This window comes from Coniosporium apollinis (genome assembly GCF_000281105.1).
Source record: "Coniosporium apollinis CBS 100218 chromosome Unknown supercont1.4, whole genome shotgun sequence".
NCBI lineage: Eukaryota > Fungi > Ascomycota > Dothideomycetes > Coniosporium > Coniosporium apollinis.
Window position 1 is genome coordinate 2,443 of NW_006913266.1, and position 17,562 is coordinate 20,004.

The following is a 17,562-nucleotide window of genomic DNA, read 5'->3' on the forward strand; positions in this document are numbered from 1 at the left end:
GACTATATAAGTACTACTAAAATAGTTAACTAGTAGCTTAATATTATCTAGATTACCTTTAAAGATATATATTCATTTATTATTAGTAATATTAGGTAAAAGCTTTATAAGCTTCTACTTAGAGTAGTAGTACATATAAATCTAGCTATTAGATAACTAGAGAAGGACTTTAAGTAATATCTATCTAGTATTACTAGTAGCGTCTAAGATAGTATAGAAGAATATATTAGCTAGTAAGAATATATATAGTATTATTACAGGAACATCTAAATACATACAATCTATAGAGAACCGCTAGATGCAAGAAGAATTTAATAGAAAGAAAAGAGAAGAGAAGAGCTAGTATATAGAAACGAAGCTAGCTCTTATCGGATAGTTCTATAGTAATACTAAGGCGGGGCTCTTTATATTTTGCAGAGGTATTAGTCTAAGATACAGGTTAATAAATAATATCTAGTCCAAGTGGTGTTCTGTGTATTAAGACTAGACATTATTTATTGACCCGCGTCTCGGTCTATCCGGTCTTAGTATTATTTGCCCAAAGCTTGTAGGAGGTATTGCTGCAAGATAACCTTCTAGCGGAGCGAAGATGTGTGCGAATGTCCGTCCTCGGGCATTTTCAACCAATAACATTCGCCTTGTCCTCGACTGTAACTTTGTTTGTCTAAGCAGTAGAAACTTAGTTACAATCGATGACGCGCCCATGTGCCGCGAATGTCATTGCTTTCCATGACCTCACAGCCTATGCCACGACGAGACTTGGTGTGTCTACACTTGAGTCTGCTTGCACGTATTCTACGCTCCATTCGAACAGCTCCGGTTAATTGCACATATAATCATCACCCACAATGGATTTGCTTTCGGATCCTCTATTCTTGAATGGCTTTGCAGCTCTGAACACCATGTCGATTGCAGTTATCGGCGGCGCGGCGGTCAGCATGTACATTTTCAGCATCCCCGTTATCGAAAGCGGCCGCGAGTTCTCGTCTGCAGTCATGCTGCGTCAATTCCACTACCTCATTACCCTAGGCGCCAAATACCTGCAAAATGGCAGTCGCATCCAAGGCATATCACTCTCCACGCTTGTTTACCTCCTTTATCGTCACCCGGATCCCGATATGGCAAGCAGATGGAAGTGGTTTGCTGCTGCCTTGTTCGTCGGCGCCCAAGTTGCTTGGTACGAGGTCGTTTATGTCTTTCCGACGAATGACAGGCTGGTGGAGATGGAAGGCGAACTCAGGAAGACGGACGAACCTGATGCGGATCGGAAGGCAAGACCAGAGGTTATGAGGCTCCTGGAGAAGTGGCGACGGCGCCATATTGGACGTATCATTATTCCTTTTGCGGCTGTCACTCTTGCATTCTGCGGCCTCTTACGTTCTTAGCCGCAACATCGCAAGGCGGCTTTAATGCGCTTTAGGCGCATTATAAAGAATACGATCTCTGAGCGAGGTAGGATAAGGTGGTCGTATTGGCGCGCGCTCCAATAAACTTTGTCTCGAAAAGCTTTCTGGAATGGAACCGAACAATATGCGTCATCGTAGTCGCATCTATCAACAGCATTGAATGCAAGATTTGTCATCTAGTTAGCCCGCACAACCACCCCACGCCTCGCCTTCCAGCATACCCTCAAAACGGCAAATCTATATCCTCCGCTCTCTTCTCCATCTTCCCTCTAGCACCACCGACCGGCTTCCCAGTTGACTCCCGAATAGAACCTACCTGGAACGCAACATACTACTTCAACTATTCGGCAAAAAGTACCCGCCAGGATAATACACCACTCTGTACCCGACCCTCCTTTCCATTCCTATGTACATATGCCTCCACCAAAGCGCAGCGACGGCTCCTCGCTCACGACCGTATCCACGCCTCTAAGAAAATGACACGTCGCAGTGGTAATCTTAAACCATTCAAATCGGAACAAGCTTAGCTCGGTCCCGTGTTAAGCGGCAAGTATGGGTGCAGCAATGGAAAGTAGTGTCTCAAAAGACCTGTTAGGATGCATATAGGAATCCCCGCTGGAAATTTTGCTTTGCCGTTAGTGCAGAGCAGGCTTATGTTCTTCCAATCGTAGCGTCCCTGCTGTTCGTCAGCCGCCTCAATCGTAGCAGCTCGGAGGTGCCCCGTACTCGAACATTGGAGCTCTACTACTCAAGTGCGTGATGCGAAGAATGTTTGCGGAGCTAGGGATGCAGCGAATGATGCGAGAGGGTTCTCACTTGCAATATATTCTATAGTCTGAAAGTAAGGAGTTTGAGCGCGCTGGAGAAGTCATGAGTTTCGCGGTTGGTGTTTCTGTCAGCAATCTGTTGAACACGGCTGGAAGCAACGAGGGCACGATATCTAAGCAAGCTTCTGAGATACTATGACAAAGACGGGCCGGTCAGCGCTCGTCTGATCGATTGCTAAGCTTTGGCAGTTTTATGCAACGGTAAGCAAGTATAGGGAGATATCAGAAACAACGGCCAAGAGGAACACGTGTGTCTATACGTAGATGCCAAACCCAATCACTGTAGACAATGGGCGTATAGGCTCGGAGACAGGGCAGATTGCCGGCGATTGGATGGAGAAGAAACTATATCAAGTACATGATACACACTGGGGAATCCTCACGCGCTTCAAGCAGGATGACATATGAAGGGGGCATACAACATGCACCCTATGATGAAGAAAGGCGGCCTGCAAGGAAATGAACAGAGCCAGCTGTGAAGCATGCACCCTGGAGTCTCCGCGATTGGTTATTCTACAAAGGCGCTCAGTTTCAGCAGCATACTCTTCCGGCGCATCTTCCTGTGCCCCTCGTCTGCCGCAATGCCAGCACTTGAGATAGCTCTATCGCCAATGGGTTAACATTGAGCAATGCCTCTTGTACAGGCTCGATGGCAGTGGCTCTTTCGGGTACAAATCGGAGATGATGAAATTCTCTGTACAAGCGGCGGCGGCACCAGCAGTCCTTCCTCTTCCAGGCCAGGAAATCCGTTCACGTCTTCACGCCCACAGACACCAACTCTCAGTTCCAAGCGGCGGATCTTCCACGGGGACAGTGAGGCCGTACACCAACATCTACTATGTACTCGCAGCTTCTCGAGGCCCCAGAACTGTACAGAAATGCCTCATTTACGGGTTGGCCGCAAACGAGAGCGCGATGGTGCGTACAGAGTTGCTACTCATATTGACGGCTGGAAGACGTCAGGAAGACTGCGGGCAAGAACAAATGGCTTGCGGGTGGAGCGTACGCTCTTAAAGGAGGGCGCTACCCACCGGGCGACCTTGACGTGCAAGCATTGAACAGTTGAACAGTCGGGCCCGACTGAGACACCAAATCGCCCTCGTCCAACTAGACGAAACGCTTCCGTAGAGATATTCCATGTGAGTAGGTTTACAAACGTGGTCTCGAGAACAAGAGCTCGTGCGGTGCTGTCACATCTCCCACATGCTGCTGGAGCATTCTCTCTTGACACTCGAGGCCGGTCTCAGTTCCGATGGCGTTCCTGTAGGAAGCAAAGATCGGTCTTCTGCAGGACAATTTTCTCTCAACACCTCACGCCTGTAACCTCCTCCCGCCGCCAGCACTGCCCTCGTCCTGACTAGGAGAACCGTTGACAAATCTTCCATGTAGACAGCAACAGGATCTCACCCACATCTGCCACGTACGCGCAGCCAGAGGGTCCAAGAGTCGTAGATGGTCCGAGAGGGTAAGCAGAAGGTCGGAGGAGGCTAAGCATGCCTCCGAGGCGGGCGGGCAAGGCAGAAGAAAATCCTGGCAGCTGTGCGAGTCTTCGCATGGCGTTGGTCAAGATCCGCCAGCAACTTCATAGTTGACGTACGAATCTTGCTCCGCTTGCGGCTTGTTGCGTACGCGGTCTATGCCGCTCGCGGGTTATCAAGGGACCAGCTGGTTCTCATGGCGTATCGTGGCTTGAACTGTCTGCGTCTCCATCATAGCATGGAAGACATCAGCACGGAGGAGAGAAGCGCCGCCTGCCCCGGCCCAGCCATCCCGCGCAGATGAACTCTTGACATAGTAAGGCTAGAAGGGCCGGCGACACTCAATCCGCAGTAGGCGGCGTTGCTGCATGCGTTGCCTGACGGCGATAGGGCAGGACGAGCAGAGTTCGCAGCGTCTTGAGGTTGTTGAGCTGTACGAGAACACCGCACGTGCTGGGTTGTCAGCCCACGCCCGCAATGGATCCCAGGAGACCGTAGCTGATACCCACCACTAGAAGATTCCCAGGCAAGAACGACGGACTTCGAGTCAGTCCTTCCGTCCCCGAGGGCGTTGAGCATCTTGTCCAAGTTGGCGTCGTTCCACCAGGTGACAGGCCTCGGGCAGGACGCGGCTGGGACATGTAGCGTCAGGAACTTGCTCTGGATAGAGTACGACTTGAATATGCTACCCGACAACCTTAAAAAGACAGAGCCTAAGCGCTATCCTTTCAACTAGGACGCCCCGCATCAGGATCTTGCGCTGGATAGAGGAGCTTGCGTAAATGCGTCTTGCGTCGTCGGCGGCTTTGTTCCGACTTGGCGCTGTCGAGCGGCTTGTTTAAGGCGCCATAGAGGTCGTTTTGTTGACGTATATACGTCTCGCGTCCTCAGCGGGTTTGATTCGGTCTTCAAGGCTGCCGAGCAGCTTATCCAGATCACCATCATCCGCCCTGGAGGGATAGGCTCCAACCAGAGCGTGCAGCCTCAGGATGTTGCGCTGGATAGAGGCGCTTGCATTGACCTGAATGCGTCTTGCGTTCTCGGCGGCCTGGGTTCCATCCTCGGGGTTGTTGAGCAGCTTGTCCAGTTCAAAACGTGATTAGGGCAGTGGATGCACTCGAGAAGTGACCGGTACCCTCTCTAGTCTTGTCTCTGGCGTGGTTGGGTGTTCCGGTGTTGGTAGTCGGTAGAAGGCCTACGGAGGCGTGCGAGGGTAAGCCAAGCCGTGTTCGATAGCTTCGAGGTGCCGAATGATGGTGTCTAGACTCTTCGCAGAGTGTGGTAGTAGACCGCTGCATCGCCGCCGGCCTGAAGGGGGCCATTGAGGGCTCGGAGGACTTGGGGGAGGGTATGTATTGTCTAGATAACACCACAATCAGCTTCCGCAGCCTTAGTCAGTTGCTGTTGTTTGAGTACTCACCGGATCAATCGCCCCCTTCTATGACCTCAGGCGCCGGCGCCGACGTCAGCCAATTCATGGTGCACTTGACGTTCGATAGCCGATAGAGAATGCTGCACACAGTTCGCCCCCGGACAGAAAGGTGGGCTTGATGTAGCTGCCTGGCTGAAGGCATCTGGCTGGCAGGACCTCGGTCAGCAGCAAAGCTGAGCAAAAAACAGTCTCGCCTCTTGAAAGATGCGGAGTTTGCGTTGAGTACGAAATGTGAACTGTAAGAGTGAGGGAAAGTCATATGTAGCACTGTCGGTACAGCGCGAGCTAATCCGGTGCGTAACGATCAGGGCGCGCAGATGGATCAGATCGAACATGTTTTCAGAGATGCAGAAATCACCAATTTCGAGGTGGATGTTGGGTAGCACGTGTTTGATGTGTATTGGTGAGAGGCCAGCACCTGGTTGACGATCAGCGCGGTCCATGGGGCGCGCCAGAACTTGCTAGAGTCCATTAAATAGCAAGAAAACACGCACTCTTTAGTCAGAAGTCTGGAATTGCTCTAGGGAGGCCAGCTTCCTCCGCCAATGGGATTTCCATTCTAGCGGAGTCCCTCTGATGGAGTGGTTTTGTTTGGAAGAGAATGCTCAGAGATCAGATGTATATGCTTTGGAGACAACGCAATGGACAAGATCAGGGCAACCGGGGCCGGGCAATGACGCGCATGCAGCATAACTACGTTCACCGTCAGCAGTCCGGAGATCAGCCCTTCATTTTGATAAAGTGCAACCCTTATGCTTACCTGATACTAACTTTCCTTCAGACCGATGCTCTCTCCTGATCTAGCCTGCCCGGGTGTTCTCGACGGTGCCGGCTGATGGTTCGATATCCGGAACCAACATCAAAAGGCGAACTTGCTCTTGCAGGTATCGTCTTCTCGTCCTCTCCATCTCTGATTTTCCACTAGCTTATGTAACATGATAGCGTGACCAGCCATGTGGGACATGTTGCGTGCTTGAGGAGCTAGGAAGAATCATCCAGTGTTGTCAATCAGCAACGCTGCTGTAAATGCCATGTTTGCATTGCAGATTTTACGGCAAGGAAGAATTGCCAAGCTGGAACATTGTAATTTTCTGAATACCAAGCTCCCTCATCTATGACTTACGGACTGCTGCTGTTCAGATTTCCACCTAGCTACTGTCCACCATGACCTTCACTGCAGCTCTTGCGGACATTCTGTTGTGCTCTCTGTATCTACCTCCCAGGTTGTAAGCTCGGCCCTGCGGTCTCCGCTAAGTTCAGAGATCAGCGCCGACCGGAGCGCCGACAGAGCAGGAATGATGGAACGAACGGCTCGACCAAACAAAATTCCACGCCGGGTAATCGCTATCCCGCACTACAATGTGATAACGGGCCCTTAATGAAGCGGACGGTCTAGCTAAAGGTACACAATTCACAACCCAGAATAGACATCATCTAAGACTAATTTGCACATAGGTCCCGAATCCCGGATCGCAAGACAACTAGTCCCGCCGCACCTTCATACCGTTCTGGAGGACTATGCCATCTACGAGACACTCCAAACCATAGAGGTCTGATTCGTGTGGCGGCTCCATTGCAGTCGTCACTCTTGGTACGAGTGCCAGGTTGTACGGACTGAGCCGCTATACCGGCACCGGAGACACAAGATCAGTTCAGCGAATATAGAAGCCCAATCCTGGTAAACAACTAGCCGGAGAGACCATTCTACCTGCCAAGTGTGGGCTGTGATACTGAGAGGGCGGATGGGCGGTAGCGGGCTTTAGCATGACGCGGGAGGTGCTGATGACCTATAGAGTCGGGGGATGTCTAGCTAGCTTCTCGCGATTCATCAACGCCTCCACTTGTGGCATGGAACTTTGAAAGCTTTGAGATTTTTGACGTAGCAACTGCCACGCATTCAGCGATTGACCACTCACCAACGACGCTGTCTTATGGCCCGCGCATCTGCAGCTAATCCACTGTCCCACGTCTGTCTGCAAACAACAAGATGATTGTGTTAGCATAGAGCTAAGACTTGTATAGTCTCGTCCGTCTGCCGAAGGGCTTGCTCAAACCCACACATCCTATTCCTAGTTCATCCGCCTGCCGCAGCGTGGTAGTGACGTCGGGGGTGTCGAGCGTTCTACATCGCTATAAAGATGAGACTTGGATCGCCTTATGCTACTCGTGCACACTTCTTTCCAATCTTTGACATGGTTAACCAAGACTCTTATGCTCATGCTGCTGACTTTATGGCGGAGCAGTCGCCGAGGATGGCGGATCCGCGTCTTTCTAGTAGATACGAAAAGATGGGAAGGGTACACATGAAGTCTCCGGCTCCGGGATTCGCTCTTTATGCTAGCCGTCCTCAATTCGCTGGGCGTTCCAGATAGTGTCTTCAGTGCGGTCGCCAGCCGGCGTGAGCTGGTGATCCTTCCTCACCCAGTCCTGCAGTCTGGTCTCCGGCCTGGATGGTTCAGCCCCAAAGCGGTGTGATTGAGCATGCCCTATACCAACCGGATCTTATCAGCTCTCAACCCGGCCGAGCATGCTTACCAGCCAAACGACCGTGAGCTTGACAGATCTAGCCCACAGGCATGTTGACAGCGAGGCCAGCATTCGCCCGAACCCCTGAAAGAGCCCGACCCGCACAGCTGGAAAGAGGTACACCACGGTGGAACGCGGAAGGCTGAAACCTACGGACATTTCGCCCGCGGGAGGCTTACCACCGCAAATGAGTACTGCCCGCCTAGCGACATCGGAGACTCCGTGGTAGAGACAGATGGGCTCACGAGTGCAGGTGAGAACTCAAAAGGACGAGGTGGTCGTGAAATCGTCTCAATTCTGCTATTTCAACAAAGAGAGCATTCCAAACCCCAGAAAAACCAGCAAACTACCCCAGGCAATCCCCGGCCGAGAAGAGAAAGACCGTGAAACCACAAAAGAAGATGCCATCAAGACGGAAGAGAAGAGATCGTGAGAACCGAAGCAAAATGCAATAAAGCTCGAGGGACCAAGTAGGTGGTTGCTCCCGTGAATGAGATAGTGAAGAACCTCTCTGCCTGAATGATAAAGTCGTCGAAACCCCCAGCCCAACGCCAAAAAGCCGAATCCCGCCAGGCCGCACGTTGTATATACGATGAAGAAATGTTTCGCGAACGGTGAGAGGGTGCGTATTTCGTGATGGAAGGAAGCACGAGCTGAACTCTTGAGAGCCTGAGGTCGACACCATCTCAGCCTCTCATCAGCACTGCGGTTGCTGAACTCCCACCAATGCGCACGTCCCGTAAAAGTTGTCGTGAGACTTGCGAACCGTTTTGAGCCACTTGCTCAGGAAGTTTCTGCGATATACGCCGACAGTGTTGAATCCGTGAAATCCTAAGCGCGAGCGAGAAGACGAGGAAGAAAGGCACAGGAGGAGAAATCGGGCTGATTGGGAAGAGAACAGTGCCACATCGCGCATCGCCTGACACGAGGGTTTGTTTCACCCGGAGCGATATCGTCGTAACCGATACTCGTGGTCGTAGCCGGCAACACTGGCTTTCTCAAATTGCCGTATAATTTGCCCGGTAGGATAGGGACTTCTGCAACTTGTGGCACAGCCTGGAAATCTGCAGTGGTGTGGTGAAAAGTAGCAACAGAAAAGAGCCTCCGCAATCGGGGAAGCAAGCTCCGCGTCAAAGTAACAGAGCGCCAGCTCCAGAGGCCAACCGACCCACTGCTACTGCACCGTGGTTCATACCACACCATTCGGCAGCCCACTTGAGCTTGCCCGAGTCCTCATCCAAGCCGTGACCGCCAATGCGCACTCTTATCGCCGTGAACATCGCACGGCTGTAAACGTTCCAGTTGTAGACCCGCCATGTCTGAAGGATCTTGAGCTTCTCCTGGGACATCTTCGCAGGTGGGTTATACTGCCCTGTAAAGTTGCTAGAGGCGCTTGGCCGCTTGCTCAGGATTGCGTGCCCATTGCTGAGCCAAGACGTGCTTGAGACACGCGTCACATACTGTGGTTAGGTCTTCCGGCTCTTCCAGCACCTGATACTCGTTCACCGAACGCTGTGCTTCGACCAGAATATACTGGGTCAAACTCTTGTGCTGAAGAGTCGAGTTCGTTTGGGGGACGCGCGTTTCGTGCCGTCAGGGAGCGCGTTCAGGAGTTTGTTAAGCCAGGCTCGATAAGGTGGTAGATAGTTAGGAACTCCGTGGTAGAGACAGGTGGGCTCACGAGCACGGATGAGAACTCGAAAGGACGTGGAGGCTTGGAGTACAGTCTATCTCCTGCAGGGACAGGTCAGCACTCCGCTTGAAGCATCCCCTGATGTCCAACATTTCAGCCCATAGAGGCCCGGCCTTCGTCAAACAATGGTCCACTATTTCGCCGACTTCGAAGATCCGGTAATCTTCCATTTTGCGTTATCTTGGCTAGTGCTGAAAGGATGATGAGTCTCGATGTATCCGGCAGTGCAGTCACCACCTGAAACGGAGAGGCAGTCAGATGGCGCACAGGTGATTGGGTTCCGATGTTTGAGCGCTTTTCAGTCCGCTGACGTCCACAACTGCGCTTACGGCCGGTAGGTGTAGCAGCAAGGTGTTCACCACAAGATTGCAACCGAGTTGGAGTTGCGACCACTGGGAGCTTAACGCCTTTGAGCATTGAAGTTGCAGATACCCTGGTACGCATATCACGTTCGAGCAACGGAGGACTCGGAAGGGAAGAAGTGTGAAAGTTGAGAGAGCGCAACAGACGAAAGAGCAAGCGGATTGCGGCATGCACACAACGGGCAAGGATGGAAGAGGCGACTCCGCCGTCTTGAAGACAGTGTCGGGACCGTGCAAAGGCTTGGAGCATGGCGAAGCGGAGAAGAGAGATACATACGGAAGAGGAGGATCCAGGGGGGTGTTGTAACTCAAATGCCTCGCGCTTGAAGACAAGCAGGGAAGAGTGTAACAGAAGCTAAACACGTGCTGCAAGACAGAGAGCTTCTAAGATCACGACTTGTTCCAAAGAGCGGGTTCCAAACAGCAGTAAACATTACATGGTCAGGAGCCATGGCAAGGACATGAATACTTCTGAGACCAGTGACTGTACCTGCTATCACGGCCACACCCTATACATCACCCTCCTGTATTGACCCTATCGCCTTTGGCGCATCGTGTTGCCTCCACCTCACATCATTGACTCCACGATCACATCCACCTCGACATGCCACGAGAGGCCCGACAACAATCACACTGGGCTGCTTGAATGTTGATAGAAAGGACAGAGATTGAAGCGGAGACTGAGAAAGTGTGCATCTACTAGGATGAGTCCAGGACATGGGAAGCGGCTGCAGGTGCTGGAGTTCATATTCGGTGGATCGTTTCGACGAACACCTTTTTGGATACGTCCAGCCTCAGACGGCGGTCGGTGCAAGCGCCCTTGTGGGCATGATCCTGCGGACCAAGGTGAGGTGAGGCACAAGACACGGAAGTGGAGAAAGGAGCGCCTACAGATGTTGGGAAGAACCACGTTTTGTGCAGAGAGATCAGTCCTTGTAGCAGCAATGACGGCAGTGGAGCGGTTCAGTACATCGCCTTCCCAGACATATCAGCTCTGTCTGGGGCCTGCTGACCATCTCCGTAGCCGGTTTGCAGCCGCTGTTGAATGCTATCCGGAAGGCGTCCGTCCGAGGAACCACCGCTTGTCGTGTTCATGTGTATCTACTCCCGTCAACAAGGCGATTGCGTTGGCATGTCAGACGCCGCAAACCTGGCGATCGCACTCCACATTCAGACGCGCCCGCCTAGACAGTTCGAACCTGTAAGACTCAACGGTGATCGATGCTGATCTGGGCCTGTGAGCATACCGCAGCCGCCATCATCATGATCAACACCGAAAGGAAACCGCGTTCGCAGTCACCTCTGTCTCCGTAACCATCAGCTGCTGCAGCGATACTCGATCACGTTAATCTCGAAAGGAAACGTCTGGACCTCAACATAGGCGACTGCGTCGTGGGAACGAGCAGCAACCGCCGACCGCGCTATCTCACGCAATCCCGGGGAAGCAAGTCTAGAAGAGCCGGCGACACTCGACTCGCAGCAGGAGGCGTTACTCCGTGCGTTACCCGGTGGCGAGGAGGTCATCATGGTGATCGACAATCTGCAGGACGAGACGCATTCCAAGAGTCCGCTGCTAAGTTTCCCGAGTCGATACTCGAGGGCGCCTCGACTGTTCTGACGGAGAGCTTGGAGCTCTAACCTAAGGCATTGTTGCAGCTTTTCGCTCGATAGCTCCTCCTATACCATATCCACAAGTACTGTATCCCGGCTCCTGGCTTCTTGAAGAGTTGTCATCTCAGCTTCCATCCTCCATACCCGCGCTCTTCTTTTGCGCTGCCTTCTCGTCTTTATGTGGCGCCTCTGCTTGCTCGGCACCGACTTTGATGGCGCTTTTCGTCGTAACCTCATCCATCGGTGCTCTCTAGGCGCGTACTGCCGTTACACGCGTTACCTCCTGATCGGTGCTCTGTTGGCGCTCTTTTGGCGCTCTCCAGCCCTGTCTTCGCCTTCCTCAAGTCTTTACCGAAACTCCTTCAGCCCCTTCAAAATGCCGCCATGGCAAGTTGCGCCGGAAGGCCTTTTCAGGTACGGGAGGTGGAAAAGGATAAGAGGATGCGAGGCTGGAGGCTGTTGCGCGGAGGACTTTCGACGGTTCGCTGGGGTGGTCGCCTGTTTGCCGTGCTTGATGGCTCTGCGGATCGTCGAGCGGACATTCTCTTCGCTAGTGGATTGCCGGTGGGTTGATTTTGTATCCGCTAGTACACAATGGTCGACGTTGAGGGCAAGAGCAGCTCTGGTGCCTGATTGTCGGAGTGGCTGGATGCAAGCGGTCTAGTAAGTGACATAGAAGCCAATATTGGAGGCTAATCGGGCGCTGCGATGCATGGTGTGGATGCACTCTAGATAGGGGCCCGTGAACGACGATAAATGAACTGTAATGTTCCGGCGGGTCTGTGATGCAGTATGCGGTAAAGTTGACTTTTCGGGGGAAAAGATGCATTTGCTGAAGGGCATACAGTGTCCACCGGATGGAAGCTTGATGGAATTGACGCCGATGAGGTACGATTCTCTCAGGTCTCATTCCATAACGATACAGTCAGTAATCTGCATCGGGCAGGGGGATCGAAAAGGCCACGCCAGCCATACGGATGAGCTGTTGGTAGAAACCTTCCAACCTGTCAGATTGTCATGGTGCCTTGCATTCTGAAGGGTGGGAGGGCGGGCCGAACCGCTCTTCGCGGCTCATCACGTGGTGCCACGTGAGTCGGCGAACTGGCGAGGTGGACGCAACGTTGATTCCGCATATCAAATCCGTCTACTCTCAAAGTCGTACATGTGTGCGACCTGCCGTTTAGTGTCTTTCTGCAGGGAAGAACTGAGTTAGGAGGTATCGTCGATCTTTCTGCTCTGTCGCCAGACGAGGTTGTCGGGTGAGGTTGCACAATTGCGAGAGCTGTGGGCATGAAAGGGCGTATACGCTTCAGTTTCAACCTCAGTCATACAGAGGAGTGCCTACTGGGCATAGGGCTAGTTACCTACATGCAAGATGCCAAGATGCCAGCATCCCCCCTCCCAGCTGCTGATTCTCAACACTGAAGGGTGATCACTTGCCAGACCTTGGTCGCTTCACGGAAACACAGTACGTCCTCCACTCGCATACGTATCAGGATGCCGTCCATGGACTGCCTCGGACAGGGAACGCGACGCGACCAACCAGCCTGCCCAGCGCGCCTCTGTTGCAAGACTCCAGCTCCTATGGAGCTTTGGACTCTCCACAAACGTCAAAGGCCGGCCCTCTTAGGTGTTCGTCGCAATCCTGTCTTCCGAAATGCTGTCTTAGCAGTATAGCGTGTCTGTCTCATTGTGGGAGAACCATCAAAGTCTAGTGGCGCTAGGGGAGAACCCTGAGGTGCAAAGAAGCGCTACGAGGATCTGATAGTAGTTGGGAGGTTGCGGGAAAAAGAGTGGGAAGGCTGAGAGTTGTCATCCGCTTCAAAGTGTCTTTGTCTTAGTCTGCTGCTCTGCTTGTCTGAGATTCGATGAAGGATATGGAAGTCTGAAGAGGTGCGTGGCCGTTGGAAGACTGGCGATGTGATCTTAATTGCTCCGAATGTAGTCAAAGGACGGCTCACGTAAGCTTTTGTTTCAATCACAAACACGATTCTCGACCAAGACTCTTGAAAACACGTCACTCTGCGAATCTCTCGAAAAGCGCATTCACTCTTAAACCCTCACCATGCAAGACGTTACCATCGCACGCAAGCGAACCTCCGGCGCAGCAGGTCTCGACCAAGGGCCAGCAACATTCAACGCGCACTAGGAAGCACTACTCGATGCGTTGTCCAGGGGGGATGGAGCCCTCCTAAAATGCATCATCGCCCTGGATAAGGAAGTCGAAGAGACGCGCCGGAACAGCATACTACTAAAGCATCCCATCGCGATACTGGAGCCAGCACTTATGGTGTTGATGTCTATGCCAGCGGAGGTGAAGAGAGGATTGCTGGAGGGAAATCTTCTATCAACACCGGGTATTTGGGACGTTCTACCTAAACAGACCCGCCCACCGTTCCCGCTCCCCCCACATGCTGGGCGTAAGCCCTTGGTCAAGACAGCCCCCAAGACCAGCGACAAGCGGCCGATTGTTTACGGCATCTTCCATGTAGACGGTAAAGGACTCCCACCACCCCCTTCCGCATATTCGCAGCTGCTCGACGCTCTTCAGCTCTACAAGGACTCCGCCTCTGAGGGCCTGTCCGCAGCCGACCACGACGCAGCTCAGAAGATCGCCGCTTATGTTGATGGGTGGAAGACTTGGAGCAAGGACAAGTGGCTGAACAGTGGGGAATGCGCTGCAGGAAGACGGCGATACCTTCCACGCGATAGTCACGTACGAGAGCTCGAACAGTGGATGGAACAGCTGAGGGCCAGGATCACTCGTGCGCCGAAGAACGAACCACTCCCATGGGCTTTGTGCCAGGTGGGATACACCTTCAAGCAGGAGGAGCGCGCAAACCACCACCACCAGCACTTCTCGTCCGTTCCGCTAATGAACTTGGTCGACGCAATCTCCCACTACTTGTTCGACCCTCATTTCACCATGCGGTTTGTCGTTCTGTACGAGATCTTTCACGAGCGGCAAGCAGCGCCTGCAGAGCACATCATCTCCCATCTTGGCCACGCGTACACCTGGGTCGGAGGGTTCAACGGATCATGCGGCGGGCAGATAAACAGCAGCATCGACCGCGTGGAGGGTTGGATATTCTCCCTGTTGGAACTCGAGGCGATCAAAAAGCCACACTTCCAAGCGGCGCTTGCGAAGGAGATTGCGGACATCCCAGAGCGAGCGGAGCAGGATGAGCCCCTGCGGGAAAGGGTTCGGAAGTTAGAGGAGTACGCCAGATTGTTGAAGGAAGATGCGGAACCCGAAAGGCAGATCGTGGAAGGGAAGAAGCGGAAAGCGGAGCTGGAAAGAACGGGTCAGCAGGAAGCCCCACCACGTATAGGAGAGGTGCAGGCACGCGACGAAGAGGTTCTAGAGCGACTGCGGGAGCTCGATAGAGTCGATACGTGGCTTGGGGAGCACGTGGGGGACATGGAGAGGCTGAGCGCTCTCCAGGGCGACATGCTCGGCTGAGGGTTAGCGCCGTGTTGTCCCGCCGAGAGAGAGAGACATCATATCTTGTACAATAGAATTAAGCAGATGATCATGGAACTATGAGATTGCGGCCGTGAAGTCATGATTTACTGCCAAAACTAAGTATGGGCCTGCAGAGAAGACCGAGTATTGCCTCCTCCGGCGGGACTCGCAGAGAAATTGCTGCCCGATGAAGCGGAATGCGAAAGTTACTTCCGGATAAAGAAGAACGATCGCGTCGGTCGAAGAGGTGTGCAGAAATTCATCCTGCTGCAAGAAAGAATCAAGAGTCGAGAAAAGCATGGAGAGATGGAAGCAAGAGTTGGATGAAAGCGAAAAGGAAAGAAAAGCAATGATAGATGACAACGTGCAAGGCTGGAGGGTGTTGTGAACTGTGTTCTCGCCGAGGCTCGGCGAAATAAACGGGCCGAGGGGTGTCACATGTGACGCGGGAGGCGGACCGTTCCGCGCTGCATGTACCCGACCGCAACACATCGGCACTGCATGATAGCGTAGACTTAGCCAGAACTTTCAATGCCTATTCCATCACCTACCTTTCTCTGGTGACTTTCCGAACACCTGTGTACACCCGACTGCTTAGGCAAAATATCCACTTTCGAGTCTTGACCGCGACGGCCGCCTGCGCTGAATCCTCAGGCATCTCGAACGGTGCTAGCACGCGTTCAGACCAGGTTGTTGCAAGCCGAAACCCACTTTGAGCGCTCGTAGCTCAATCCTAATCACCCATGCCCATGCCCATGCCCAACGAGATCGGCACTCTACGAGCGCTGCCAAGTGGTGAAAGCTTTTTCGTGGGGAGCTCATCCGGTGTCTTCTTCATCAATACCGTTCGACGGGCTTTCTCTCATGCCGCCGCAACCGCAAATCGTCACCGCACAACAACCGACGATTCCCGTGCCAACAGACGTCCTGTAAGCCTGCCACCACCCGAAGACTGCATTGTTGGGCCTGAGTCGCATGTGGACGACAACTGGTCAAGCGTGACAGGACCTTCGCCAGAGGGTAATCCAACACGGCCCAAAGCAACTGGCGACACGTCTTGGTTTCTGGACAAGATTGAGAACCTCGGAGAGCTGCCGGATCAAGCCGTCGCCAAAGAGCTCTTGATCACATATTTCCGGACATGGCACCCTCTTCTTCCATTTCTACACGGTCCGACCTGCTTAGAAGAGCTGGAAACACTATATGCCCGCGGACAAGCGACCAAGTCCAACTCGCTGAGCACTGCCATCATGTTTCAATGCCTATTCAATATTGCCAAGCTCGATCGGCCCGACTTACCTGCGCTGGGACAGTCACAGATTCGTTCCGGGGAGCAGTTGATGCTAGCATTGGGCATCGCCTCTCTCAAATGCGACTTGGGTTCTATACACGCGCTGCTGGCCGCTCAGTTGTACTTTGTCGCAACTATGGACCTACGCGCCGCGTCAACAACCGGTGGTTTGGTCTTACGGTCCATCTTCAAGTCAGGCCTACATCGTTGTCCCTTTCGGTACTCGCACCTCATGACCAGCGACCGCGATATGAGAAAACGAGTGTTTTGGAGTGCATATACCCTAGATCGCTATGTCAGTCAATCCTTAGGGCATCCTCTCGGCATCCAAGACTCGGATTTTGACGTTTGCCCACCGGGGAAAGGTGACCTTCACCAACCAGTGCGCCCCCTCAATGGCACGGATGAAGGCACATCCCCGAAGGAGTTCATCTTGCACTTACCAGCAAATCATCCAGGACGACAGAATACATCACCGCCGAACAGTTCCGCCAGCCTTCAAAACGAGAGCAGAGAAAGCTCAGTACATGTGGGTGAAGAAGAGCAGCAAGCCGAGTTGCAGGAGGCCAATACAGTCGGGGCGGAATTCGTCTCACAGCGGCGCCGAGAGAACCAATCCGTCCAAGCACAGTTTGTACGATATTCTCAGTTGGTAGGACGCATGGTAGAGATGTTTCACAAATCCATCCACGTCCGTTCTGCCAGTCGACAGAACATTCTCTTCTTGAAAGCCGACATAGACGCCTGGGGAAATGATCTGCCGTATCCCTCTACGACGCTTTTTGCGCAGGTCAATGATTCAGAACCGCAATCAGTCACGCTCAATCAAGACGTTTTCTTTTGGGTTGCTCGCCAGCAACTGCTGCTTCTTGTCAACAGACCGTCGCTCTCCTTGGAACCAACGTCGGGCGAGTTTCGTCATGCTGCGCAGATCTGCATTGGAGCAGCAAGATCGATCATCCGGACACTGAAATCGCACATCAACTCCGGAGGGGCCCTTTTCTGGCCTGGTTTCATGTCCGCTGTGTGGATGAGCGGCCTCGTTATGGCATTTGCCTGCCAGTTGAAGCTACACAGCATATCAAATGCGATCATGTAAGACCCCCACCACTCGCATACTCTAGATATATGAATTCATAATTCCAGTGACATCTCCGCTTCGCTCGAGATTCTGAAAGTCATGACCCAAAGGTGGCGCATGGCTCAAAATTGTCACGATGTCTTGTCGATGCTTCTCGAAAGCATCCAAAATCCAGCAGCACAACATTCGACGTCTGCTGGTGTACATACTCAGAGCTCCAGGAACATCCATTTACCTTTCCAAACACATGATCGAGGTGAAAAGCGACCGAGAGAAGATATTGCATCGGATCGCCTTTCTCCGGATAATCAAGGACTGGACAATAGCCAGCAGCGGAGAAGATTGTCAGGACATACACCGCAGCCGTTGGGATCTTTATCAATCACAGC

At 52.8% G+C, this 17,562-nt stretch overlaps 3 protein-coding genes across 3 annotated transcripts; all 3 read left to right on the top strand.

The window, feature by feature from the left end:
• Positions 1–902: 902 nt before the first annotated feature.
• On the top strand, positions 903–1,385 carry W97_01047 (uncharacterized protein; the record flags this gene model as incomplete). The annotated part of the gene is made up of 1 exon (XM_007778956.1): positions 903–1,385. One exon carries the CDS (start codon positions 903–905, stop codon positions 1,383–1,385), a length of 483 nt encoding a protein of 160 aa, XP_007777146.1.
• A 12,252-nt stretch (positions 1,386–13,637) lies between these two features.
• Positions 13,638–14,798, top strand: W97_01048 (uncharacterized protein; the record flags this gene model as incomplete). The annotated part of the gene is made up of 1 exon (XM_007778957.1): positions 13,638–14,798. One exon carries the CDS (start codon positions 13,638–13,640, stop codon positions 14,796–14,798), a length of 1,161 nt encoding a protein of 386 aa, XP_007777147.1.
• Positions 14,799–15,544: 746 nt separating this feature from the next.
• Positions 15,545–17,191, top strand: W97_01049 (uncharacterized protein; the record flags this gene model as incomplete). Its single annotated transcript, XM_007778958.1, has 1 exon — positions 15,545–17,191. One exon carries the CDS (start codon positions 15,545–15,547, stop codon positions 17,189–17,191), a length of 1,647 nt encoding a protein of 548 aa, XP_007777148.1.
• Positions 17,192–17,562: the final 371 nt, after the last annotated feature.